At 40.4% G+C, this 12,987-nt stretch overlaps 1 protein-coding gene across 3 annotated transcripts in view; it reads right to left on the minus strand.

The window, feature by feature from the left end:
- EIF2S3 (eukaryotic translation initiation factor 2 subunit gamma) overlaps nucleotides 1-12,987 on the minus strand; it is a 39,711-nt gene that overhangs the window by 1,289 nt on the left and 25,435 nt on the right. For 2 of the 3 annotated variants that reach the window (XM_053706359.1, XM_053706361.1), the window contains 3 exons: nucleotides 9,787-9,881; nucleotides 1,283-1,427; nucleotides 158-327 (listed from right to left, as the gene is read on the minus strand). In XM_053706359.1, coding sequence (XP_053562334.1) covers nucleotides 158-327; nucleotides 1,283-1,427; nucleotides 9,787-9,881 — 410 coding nt within the window. Of the gene's footprint in view, nucleotides 1-157; nucleotides 328-1,282; nucleotides 1,428-9,782; nucleotides 9,882-12,987 lie in introns of all 3 variants that reach the window. The other variant, XM_053706360.1, reaches the window with a different exon arrangement.

Raw genomic sequence — 12,987 nt, forward strand, 5'->3', positions numbered from 1 at the left:
CTAGTGCTATTGTTCTTACCCATAGCTAAATTACATTTGTGGCATTCAATTGGTGTAAGTAAACGTGATATTATATATACAGGCATACCATGTTTTATTGCGCTTCGTAGATGCACATTATAGCATATATAGTACATTGATGAGCAGATTAATATACCTTTGCAGCCTTTTTGTCTCCTTCAGTGCGTACTCCAAGAAGTCGTCGTAGCAGGAAGTAGGAGATTTCCAACTCTGTAAATATTTCAGGTAAGGCATCAACTGCCCCCAGAACCTGTCCCACCATACGATCAGCACGACACAATGTTGGATCAATCTTGGTACCAACACCTAATTACGTTAGAAAACATTAAAAATGCATTAACCTTATTCATTTAAAATTTCTATCTGCTCTTACAAGGTTTATAAAAAGGTATTCCTTACACATGCTTAATATATATAAAAATTTAACATATTACATAGCGAAGGTCGGCATACAAAATCATTGTGTTAGAAGCATTTAAACTGTCATTTTGTTTAGCTAAATTTGCACTATTGCTCAGTTCCTAAACACACCCCTTTAAAATCCTCTTTACAATTTTAAACAACTTTAATTTGCTTCCCTTATCTAAAATGTGCACAATCGTTTTATATGCAGTTTATTGAGGCACCAGCTCCTACTGAGCATGTGCAAGATTCACAGAATATATACGTATATGCATTTTGTGATTGGCTGATGGCTGTCACATGATACATTACGAAGGTTAATGTAACTGCAATTTGTAAAAAACAAAAAAAATCTTCGTCATGTAAAAATTCAAACTAAATGCTTTTGAAATGGTCTATTATGCATTTATTGATTATGATATTCTGCCGTGTTCAGTGGTCATTTAAAGGGATAGGAAAGTCAAAATTAAACTTGCATGATTCAGATAGAGCATGTTATTTTAAGACACTTTTAAATTAACTTCTATTTTTAAATGTGCTTCGTTCTCTTGGTATCCCTTGTTGAAAATGAAAAACGCACATATCCCGCACTAGTGGGAGCTGCTGCTAATTGGTGCCTGCACACACATTTGTCTTTTGTGATTGGCTAACTAGATGTTTTTATCTAGCTGCCAGTAGTGCAATGCTGTTCCTTCAGCAAAGGATAGCAAGAGAATAAAGCAAATTTGATAATAAAAGTAAATTGGAAAGTTGTTTAAAATTGTATGTTCTATCCAAATCATTAAAGAAAAGTTTGGGGTTTCCTATCCCTTTAAGTCTTACAGAAATAAATTGTAGACCCTTCCCAAAAAATTCTTACCTATAAGGCCCCCAGGAGCAGCATATTGTAGATCATTGTGCTCAGCAAAGAGAGACACAATTTTGGAGAAAATTGGCTTACACATAAGTTTCCCTTCACTATCCTTGGAGACAATACCAGGACGAACTTCAATTTCTTGACCTACCTATATAAAAAGATACATAATATAGTTTCAAAAGATTATATAATATTGTCAAATCAAAGGCAGCAATTCAGTCAAACCATAATGCTTAAAGGGATAGTAAACCCACATTTAATTGTAAGCAACTTCCTAATTTACTCCTATTATAGCAATTTTTCTTCCTTTTCTTGGTATCTTTATTTAAAAACAAGAAATGTATATTTAAGAACCGGCACATTTTTGGTTCAGTACCTGGGTTGCACTTGCTTATTGGTGGCTAAATGTAAGTAACCAATCAACAAGTGCAACCCAGGTTCTGCACCAAAAATGGGCCGGCTCTTAAACATACATTTTTTTGCTTTTCAAATGAAGATACCAAGAGAAGGAAAAAACATTGATAATAGGAGTACGTTAGAAAGTTACATATTCTATCTGATTAATGAAAGAAAAAAATTTGGGTTTACTATCCCTTTAATCGAGATGCTTTTAATACAGGGATGTAAAACACTCTTGGAAAGATTATTTATTTTTAAATTTATATAGTGTGAGACTTGTTTCTTAATGTTGAATTCCGGATGCATGCGTTTACTTTTATAAGATCTAATACATTTGTTCATATCTTAAAACAGAACTACATATGACCACCATGTTTCCAGGCTTATCTAGAGATACAACTGATGAAGACTGAATCAGGCAATTACTACTGAAGAGCTGAGAGCAAAAACTTTGGTACTTTAAAGAATCGCAACTAGGCCATAAATTAAAGAAATATTATATATATTAAAAAAAAAAAAAAAAAAAAATAATATATAAAAAAGGGATATGAACGTCACACAAGGCTATAAAAACAGTATTATACACTGTGCGGACACTTTATTAGGTACAGCTATCTAGTAGTGTGTTGAACCTCCTTTAGCATTCAAAACAGCCTGAATGTATCTAGGCATGGATTCAACAAGATGCTGAAAACATTGTGGAGGTATTGTGTACCATGCACCATCTGTCACGCGACTCATGGGGATTCGACAGAGGTGTAGGCCTGCAGCAAATAGCCCTTTCCAGCTCATCCCAAAGATGTTCAATAGGATTAAGATCCGGGGACGGTCCACTGCAGCAAAGAAAAGTCATTGTCATGTTCCAGGAACCATCCCATAGTGATGAGGGCTTTGTGCACCAGTGCATTATCCTGCTGGAAGTAACCATCTGCCTGAGTATAAACTGTCAACATGAACGGATGAACTAGGTCATCAACAATGTTTACATAAGCTGTGGCATTCAGACATGAATCTCGGGAAATCAATGGACCCACGTGTGTCAGGAAACATTCCCCACACCATAACACCACCTTGCACAGTTTTACGCAGACGTGACAGGTCCATGGATCCATACTGTTTTTGCCAAATTCAGAGCCTGCCATCAACATCATGCACTAGGAACTTAGACTCGTCAAACCAAGCAACCTTTTTCCAGCATTCAATGGTTTAGTGCTGGTTGTGTTGTGCCCACAGAAGGCGTGCTCTCTTGTTCTTCGCTGATAACAAAAGCACCAAACGTGGCTGCCGGCTGTTGTAGCCCATCTGCGTCAGGGTGCGCCTAGTGGTGCTTTGAGATATGTTTTTCCCTGCACCAAAGTTGAATTCTGATGTGATTCGCGAAAATTGTGGCCTGTTAGCTTGCACAAGTCTAGCCATCCTCCTCTGACCTCTCTCATCAACAAGTGTTTTTCTTCCACAGGACTGTGGCTCGATAAACTTTTGAAACCGTAGTATGTATAAAGTTGAGGTGTACTGCCGTTTCAGATATGCTTCATCCACGTTCAAAGTCCATTAGATCACTGCTCTTCCCCAATCTCTCTGTGGTTTATATGCTTAATCTGATAGTAGGAAGGTTGTTGTGCTGTATTTATACCAAAACTGTGGTCACATGGCGTGCAACGTAGTGGAACAAACCATTTGTATGAACAGCAGCTCTGTACCCAAGAGTGGCCGCACAGTGTAGTTTTAAGAAGTGCAAAATCAACACCAATATCTTGGAAATCAAATTAAAAAAATAAAACAGACAAGCAACAAACATTGGTCTCTGAGTAGGGGTTTCCTGGAAGAAATATTCCCAGTATAATTCCATGATTTCTTTTCAACTGCTGCTTAACAGCCATAAATCAGACAATAGGACAGCAAAATGAGGTATTAACTGTTTATTTCTATAAAGTAGAGGGATTGCATGTCTAATGGTAGAAAGAAAAAAGATTAAAAATGCATCGATTAGTAAAACATGAACGGACATGCCTATTTCTTCTGTTATGTGTGATCAGTCCACGGGTCATCATTACTTCTGGATATAACTCCTCCCCAACAGGAAATGCAAGAGGATTCACCCAGCAGAGCTGCATATAGCTCCTCCCCTCTACGTCAGTCCCAGTCATTCTCTTGCACCCAACGACTAGATAGGATGTGTGAGAGGACTATGGTGATTATACTTAGTTTTTATGACTTCAATCAAAAGTTTGTTATTTTAAAATAGCACCGGAGCGTGTTATTACTTCTCTGGCAGAGTTTGAGGAAGAATCTGACAGAGATTTTTTACTATGATTTTAACCGGAGTCGTTAAGATCATATTGCTGTTCTCGACCATCTGAGGGAGGTAAAGGCTTCAGATCAGGGGACAGCGGGCAGATGAATCTGCATTGAGGTATGTGGCAGTTTTTATTTTCTGAATGGAATTGATGAGAAAAGCCTGCCATACCGTTAAAATGACATGTATGTATACACTTCAGTATTCTGGGGATGGTATTTCACCGGAACTACTGTGTTAAGGTCACTAATCCTTTTAATAACTATTCTCATGTTAAACGTTTTTGCTGGAATGTAGAATCGTTTACATTGCTGAGGTACTGTGTGAATAAATGTTTGGGCATTATTTTCCACTTGGCAGTTTTTTGCTTTAATTGTGACAGTTTCGTTTCTCTTCACTGCTGTGTGGGAGAGGGAGGGGCCGTTTTTGGCGCTCTTTGCTACGCATCAAAAATTCCAGTCAGCTACTTTTATATGTCCTGCATGATCCGGTTCATCTCTGACAGATCTCAGGGGTCTTCAAACTTCTTTGAAGGGAGGTAAATTCTCTCAGCAGAGCTGTGAGAATTCTTATAGTGACTGTGTATAAAAGACGTTGTTTTGTTTTCTTATATACAAATTTAATTAGTGTTGTTTTTTACTAATGGGAACAAACCTTTGCTAAAAGTTGTGTTGTTTTAAAATTTGATGCAATAACTGTTTTTCAGTTCATTATTTCAACTGTCATTTAATCGTTAGTACCTCTTTGAGGCACAGTACGTTTTTTGCTAAAAAAGATTATAACCAAGTTGTAAGTTTTTTGCTAGTGTGTTAAACATGTCTGACTCAGAGGAAGATATCTGTGTCATTTGTTCCAATGCCAAGGTGGAGCCCAATAGAAATTTATGTACTAACTGTATTGATGCTACTTTAAATAAAAGTCAATCTGTACAATGTGAACAAATTTCACCAAACAGCGAGGGGAGAGTTATGCCGACTAACTCGCCTCACGCGACAGTACCTGCATCTCCCGCCCGGGAGGTGCGTGATATTTTGGCGCCTAGTACATCTGGGCGGCCATTACAGATAACATTACAAGATATGGCTACTGTTATGACTGAAGTTTTGTCTAAATTACCTGAACTAAGAGGCAAGCGTGATCACTCTGGGGTGAGAACAGAGTGCGCTGACAACGCTAGGGCCATGTCTGATACTGCGTCACAGCTCGCAGAGCATGAGGACGGAGAACTTCATTCTGTGGGTGACGGTTCTGATCCAAACAGATTGGACTCAGATATTTCAAATTTTAAATTTAAATTGGAGAACCTCCGTGTACTACTAGGGGAGGTCTTAGCAGCTCTCAACGATTGTAACACTGTTGCAATACCAGAGAAACTGTGTAGGTTGGATAAATACTTTGCGGTACCGGCGAGTACTGACGTTTTTCCTATACCTAAGAGACTAACTGAAATTGTTACTAAGGAGTGGGATAGACCCGGTGTGCCGTTCTCACCCCCTCCAATATTTAGAAAGATGTTTCCAATAGACGCCACCACTCGGGACTTATGGCAAACGGTCCCCAAGGTGGAGGGAGCAGTTTCTACTTTAGCTAAGCGTACCACTATCCCGGTGGAGGATAGCTGTGCTTTCTCAGATCCAATGGATAAAAAATTAGAGGGTTACCTTAAGAAAATGTTTGTTCAACAAGGTTTTATATTACAACCCCTTGCATGTATCGCGCCGATTACGGCTGCGGCAGCATTTTGGATTGAGTCGCTTGAAGAGAACCTTAGTTCCTCTACGCTAGACGACATTACGGACAGGCTTAGAGTCCTTAGACTAGCTAATTCTTTCATTTCGGAGGCCGTAGTACATTTAACCAAACTTACGGCTAAGAACTCAGGATTCGCCATACAGGCACGCAGGGCACTGTGGCTAAAATCCTGGTCAGCTGATGTTACTTCTAAGTCCAAATTACTTAATATACCTTTCAAGGGGCAGTCCTTATTCGGGCCCGGTTTGAAAGAAATTATCGCTGACATTACGGGAGGTAAGGGCCACGTCCTACCTCAAGACAAGGCCAAAGCTAAGGCTAGACAGTCTAATTTTCGTCCCTTTCGGAATTTCAAAACAGGAGCAGCATCAACCTCCACTGCACCAAAACAGGAAGGAGCTGTTGCTCGTTACAGGCAAGGCTGGAAGCCTAACCAGTCCTGGAACAAAAGCAAGCAGGCCAGGAAACCTGCTGCTGCCCCAAAGACAGCATGAACCGAGAGCCCCCGATCCGGGACCGGATCTAGTAGGGGGCAGACTCTCTCTCTTCGCCCAGGCCTGGGCAAGAGATGTTCAGGATCCCTGGGCACTAGAGATCATATCTCAGGGATACCTTCTAGACTTCAAATTATCTCCCCCAAGAGGGAGATTTCATCTGTCAAGGTTGTCAACAAACCAGATAAAGAAAGAAGCGTTTCTACGCTGCGTACAAGATCTGTTAACAATGGGAGTGATCCATCCGGTTCCGTGGTCGGAACAAGGACAAGGGTTCTACTCAAACCTGTTTGTGGTTCCCAAAAAAGAGGGAACTTTCAGGCCAATCTTAGATTTAAAGACTCTAAACAAATTCCTAAGAGTTCCATCGTTCAAAATGGAAACTATTCGGACAATTTTACCCATGATCCAAGAGGGTCAGTACATGACCACAGTGGATTTAAAGGATGCTTACCTTCACATACCGATCCACAAAGATCATCACCGGTATCTAAGGTTTGCCTTCTTAGACAGGCACTACCAGTTTGTAGCTCTTCCATTCGGATTGGCTACGGCTCCAAGAATCTTCACAAAGGTTCTGGGTGCCCTTCTAGCGGTACTAAGACCGCGAGGGATTTCGGTAGCTCCGTACCTAGACGACATTCTAATACAAGCTTCAAGCTTTCAAACTGCCAAGTCTCATACAGAGTTAGTTCTGGCATTTCTAAGGTCGCATGGATGGAAAGTGAACGAAAAGAAGAGTTCTCTCTTTCCTCTCACAAGAGTTCCATTCTTGGGGACTCTTATAGATTCTGTAGAAATGAAGATTTACCTGACAGAAGACAGGTTAACAAAACTTCAAAATGCATGCCGCGTCCTTCATTCCATTCAACACCCGTCAGTAGCTCAATGCATGGAGGTGATCGGCTTAATGGTAGCGGCAATGGACATAGTACCTTTTGCACGCCTACACCTCAGACCGCTGCAACTATGCATGCTAAGTCAGTGGAATGGGGATTACTCAGATTTGTCCCCTACTCTGAATCTGAATCAAGAGACCAGAAATTCTCTTCTATGGTGGCTTCATCGGCCACACCTGTCCAGGGGAATGCCATTCAGCAGGCCAGACTGGACAATTGTAACAACAGACGCCAGCCTACTAGGTTGGGGCGCTGTCTGGAATTCTCTGAAGGCTCAGGGACTATGGAATCAGGAGGAGAGTCTCCTTCCAATAAACATTCTGGAATTGAGAGCAGTTCTCAATGCCCTTCTGGCTTGGCCCCAGTTAACAACTCGGGGGTTCATCAGGTTTCAGTCGGACAACATCACGACTGTAGCTTACATCAACCATCAGGGAGGGACAAGAAGCTCCCTAGCAATGATGGAAGTATCAAAGATAATTCGCTGGGCAGAGTCTCACTCTTGCCACCTGTCAGCAATCCACATCCCGGGAGTGGAGAACTGGGAGGCGGATTTCTTGAGTCGCCAGACTCTTCATCCGGGGGAGTGGGAACTTCATCCGGAGGTCTTTGCCCAAATACTTCGACGTTGGGGCAAACCAGAGATAGATCTCATGGCGTCTCGCCAGAACGCCAAACTTCCTCGCTACGGGTCCAGATCCAGGGATCCGGGAGCAGTTCTGATAGATGCTTTGACAGCACCTTGGAACTTCAGGATGGCTTATGTGTTTCCACCCTTCCCGCTGCTTCCTCGATTGATTGCCAAAATCAAACAGGAGAGAGCATCAGTAATTCTAATAGCACCTGCTTGGCCACGCAGGACTTGGTATGCAGATCTAGTGGACATGTCATCCTGTCCGCCTTGGTCTCTACCTCTAAGACAGGACCTTCTGATACAGGGTCCATTCAAACATCAAAATCTAACTTCTCTGAAGCTGACTGCTTGGAAATTGAACGCTTGATTTTATCAAAACGTGGTTTTTCTGAGTCGGTTATTGATACCCTGATTCAGGCTAGGAAGCCTGTTACCAGAAGGATTTACCATAAAATATGGCGGAAATACCTATACTGGTGCGAATCCAAAGGTTACTCCTGGAGTAAGGTTAGGATCGCTAGGATATTGTCTTTTCTACAAGAAGGTTTAGAAAAGGGTTTATCAGCTAGTTCATTAAAGGGACAGATTTCAGCTCTGTCCATCTTGTTACACAGACGTCTGTCAGAAAATCCAGACGTCCAGTCCTTTTGTCAGGCTTTAGCTAGGATCAAGCCCGTGTTTAAAGCCGTTGCTCCACCATGGAGTTTAAACTTAGTTCTTAACGTTTTACAGGGTGTTCCGTTTGAACCCCTTCATTCCATTGATATAAAAATGTTATCTTGGAAAGTTCTGTTTTTAATGGCTATTTCCTCGGCTCGAAGAGTCTCTGAGTTATCAGCCTTACATTGTGATTCCCCTTATCTGATTTTTCACTCAGACAAGGTAGTTCTGCGTACTAAACCTGGGTTCTTACCTAAGGTAGTCACTAACAGGAACATCAATCAAGAGATTGTTGTCCCATCCTTGTGTCCAAATCCTTCTTCAAAGAAGGAACGTCTTTTACACAATCTGGATGTAGTTCGTGCCCTCAAGTTCTACTTGCAGGCAACTAAAGATTTTCGCCAAACTTCTTCCTTGTTTGTCGTTTACTCTGGACAGAGGAGAGGTCAAAAAGCTTCTGCTACCTCTCTCTCTTTTTGGCTTCGTAGCATAATACGTTTAGCCTATGAGACTGCTGGACAGCAGCCTCCTGAAAGAATTACAGCTCACTCCACTAGAGCTGTGGCTTCCACTTGGGCCTTTAAGAATGAGGCCTCTGTTGAACAGATTTGCAAGGCTGCAACTTGGTCTTCGCTTCATACTTTTTCCAAATTTTACAAATTTGACACTTTTGCTTCTTCGGAGGCTATTTTTGGGAGAAAGGTTCTTCAGGCAGTGGTTCCTTCTGTATAATGAGCCTGCCTATCCCTCCCGTCATCCGTGTACTTTTGCTTTGGTATTGGTATCCCAGAAGTAATGATGACCCGTGGACTGATCACACATAACAGAAGAAAACATAATTTATGCTTACCTGATAAATTCCTTTCTTCTGTTGTGTGATCAGTCCACGGCCCGCCCTGTTTTAAGGCAGGTAAATATCTTTTAAATTATACTCCAGTCACCACTTCACCCTTGGTTACTCCTTTCTCGTTGTTTCTTGGTCGAATGACTGGGACTGACGTAGAGGGGAGGAGCTATATGCAGCTCTGCTGGGTGAATCCTCTTGCATTTCCTGTTGGGGAGGAGTTATATCCAGAAGTAATGATGACCCGTGGACTGATCACACAACAGAAGAAAGGAATTTATCAGGTAAGCATAAATTATGTTTTTTAATGCAAAACAGAAAACTATCACCTCAGGCAACAAACCTATTAAAACCTGCAGCCACTGGACTTCATATTGTTGTATTTTTGTAATATACTGAAGTTTTGGTGCATTAGGCTCAGCTGTGAATAGATGTACTTTTCTAAAACAAGGAGTTACATCACAGGAGGGAAAAAACAAACTGCTGCAGAAAATCGGGTTGCATTTGTGTTTCAGATTATTGAACATACCTTTAATACACCTTTGAGAATACTGCCTCCAGCAACACCACCTTTGAGGTCATCAACTTCACAACCAGGCTTGTTCACATCAAATGACCTGATAACTATTATAAAGAAAAAAATATTTATATCATCTATGGAATTAGTTAAAAACAAAATGACATCAGTAACACAAACATAAAAACGGTTCAAAGGAAGCATCAAGTCAAGCTTTCATGATGCATATAGGGAATGTAATTTTGAAAAACTTTCCAATTTACTTTTATCATCAACTTTGCTTTGTTCTCTTGGTATTCTTTTTTGAAAGCAAAACCTTGGAAGGTTCAAACTGATTTCTAAGTCATTGAAAGCCACCTCTTATATCAGTACATTTTGACAGTTTTTGTAGGTTAGACACTGCTAGATCCTATGTGATACATAGATAACGTGCTCACTTCGTGAAGTTATTTATGAGTCAGCACTTATTGGCTTAAATGCATGTCTGTCAAAAGAACTGAAATAAGGGGGCAGTTTGCATTGGGTTAGATACAAGGTAATCAGAGGTAAAAAGTATATTATGGTTATGCAAAACTGGGGACTGGGTAATAAAGGGATTATCTATCTTTTTAAACAATAAAAATGTTCAGTAGACTCTTCAAGAACATTATTACTTTTCCTTTGAGAGAGAAAAAAACATCACCAACAGAATTTTAGAACTAGATCTAAAAAATAATATATAAATAAATATATATATATATATATATATATATATATATATATATATATATATATATATATATATATATATATATATATATATTTATTAAGTGACATAATCTAAAAAAATAAATACTGGTGCAAACACCTTAAATAAACTATAGTCTTAAAAAGAAGGGATAGAAGTAGGGAGTTTTGGCTGTATAGTCCGGTGATCCCTGTAGCAACAGTCTGTACTGCACAATTAGGTCTCTTTAACCTAAACTATAACCACAAAAGCCAATATTGGCCTCTATTTCACATGTGGCTATGATAACTATTAAGTATGATTACTTAACACACTTAACGCAGTGGTCACTGGACTATTTTCAATATTATTTGCTAAAACCTATGTACAAATTATAATTTATTTATTTTTTACAGATTTTGCCGCACCTATCTCACATGCCATGAATTAAATATAATAATGGCTTATTGTGAATCTGCTGGTCCTACTGAAGAACCCCCCCCCCACACACACACACACTATATCATTTGTGTGGGTCACTCACTGAAATTTGACTTACAATAGTGTTTAAATGTAGGTAGCCAACAAGAATACAGAGAAAGACACCTGATAAGATGACAACTCAGCGAGGTGACATTTCTTTCCCCCTCTCTCTTCCTTTTCTTCTTTCCCCTTTTTCTTTATTTCACTAAGAGAGTTATATCAACAAATTCTGTGTTTTGGACAATTTTATTAATTATGTAATCAAAGGGAGACACAGGAAAGTTTTGTTTTTGCGATATATTTTTTCCCCACTGGGTTGTGACACAAGAATAAACCATAATGGTACAATCCTAGAATCCCACTGAATCAGAAACTGAAGTTGACCAATACTTTGTATGATGTGCATAATTTTTGCCTATTCTATATATCTTGACGCACTTAAAAATTGATAGAAATTATTTAATCATAAATGTAGGTAGCCAAATAAGCTTAAAATTGGCTCAGCACTGGGGTAAAAAAAAGAATTAGCAGGGAAAGGGTTAAATATACTCAGTATAGGAATACCTTACTCAAACCATAAGGATACACACACACACTAGATATAGCCCATGTCAACAAAGATAGAAGGCCATGCTGACATGGATGTATTTGTTGCTGGAGAATATTTATAAAGACAGCATAGACCCGCTTTTGTTTTTCTGTGCTGAAGTGACCCATCTAGATGAGGTGGAGTCAGAAGTAGTTGGGTGTTGCTGGTCTTGTTAATATACATTCACATCAGCACGGCCTCTTATCTTTGTACACATGGGCTACATCTAGTGTTAATTATGCGTAAATCATTTATATATCTAATAAAGCTATTTTAATGAGTCATTATGGTTTAAGGTATTTCCACACCAAGAGTACATTTAATAAACCTGAATTTGTATTACCTTTCTTTCTAGGGAGATTGAAAATTGGACAGGTTCTTACCGCTCTACCGACATATCTTTTTTTGAAGAAGTGAATATTAAAAAAGTGTCAATAGCAAATAAAACAACAAACAACTCATTCATTAAAGCATGTAAACTTATCCCTATAGAGTCCACGGCTTCATTCCTTACTGTTGGGAAAACTATACCCAAGCTCCAGAGGATACTGAATGAATAACGGAAGGGAACAAAAAGGAAGAGGCGGACCCTATTCTGAGGGCACCACAAGCCTGCAAAACTTTTCTCCCGAAAGCTGCAAAAACATCAAAATTAAAATTTTTGAAAAAGTATGTAAAGAGGACCAGGTAGCCGCCTTACAAATCTGATCCATAGAGGATCCGCTCGCACATGGTAAATAGGCCCCTAAGCGTTCAATCTCCACGCAGTCAGCCTCAGAGAATCTAGATTTTGATGAACAAATGGACCTTGTATCAGCAGGTCTCTGCAGCAAGGTAACTTCCACGGAGATGAGGACATCCCCACTAGCTCCGCGAACCATGTTCTTTGCGGCCACGATGGAGCATTCAGGATTACTGATACCCGCTCCTGCTTGATGCGGGCCACCACTCGAGGAAGAAGCGGTAATGGAGGAAAGAGATACGAGTTTGAACCTCCAGGGCACTTCTAGTGCATCTATTAGATTCGCTTGAAGATCCCTCGACCCGTACCTGGCTAGCTTGGTATTGATAGACGGGACGCCATGAGATCTCCAGCATCCCTCACTTGCTGCATATCTCTACAAACACCTCGGGATGGAGAGACCATTCCTCTGGATGGAAGGATTGCCTGCTGAGAAAACCCGCCTCCTAGTTGTCCACACCCGGAATGTGGATCGCTGACAACGAACAGCTGTGGGCCTCCACCCACTCCAGAATCTGAGCTACTTCCTTGATCACAAAGGAACTTCTCGTTCCCCCCGATGGTTGATGTAAGCCACCAAGGTTATATTGTCAGATTGGAATCTGATAAACTGGGACAAACCCAGAAGTGGCCAAGCCTCCAAGGCCTTGAAGATTGCCTGGGAGGGAGGACTCCCGAGTCCACAACCCCTGT

The sequence above is a fragment of the Bombina bombina genome, chromosome 3 (genome assembly GCF_027579735.1).
Source record: "Bombina bombina isolate aBomBom1 chromosome 3, aBomBom1.pri, whole genome shotgun sequence".
Classification (NCBI taxonomy): Eukaryota; Metazoa; Chordata; class Amphibia; order Anura; family Bombinatoridae; genus Bombina; species Bombina bombina.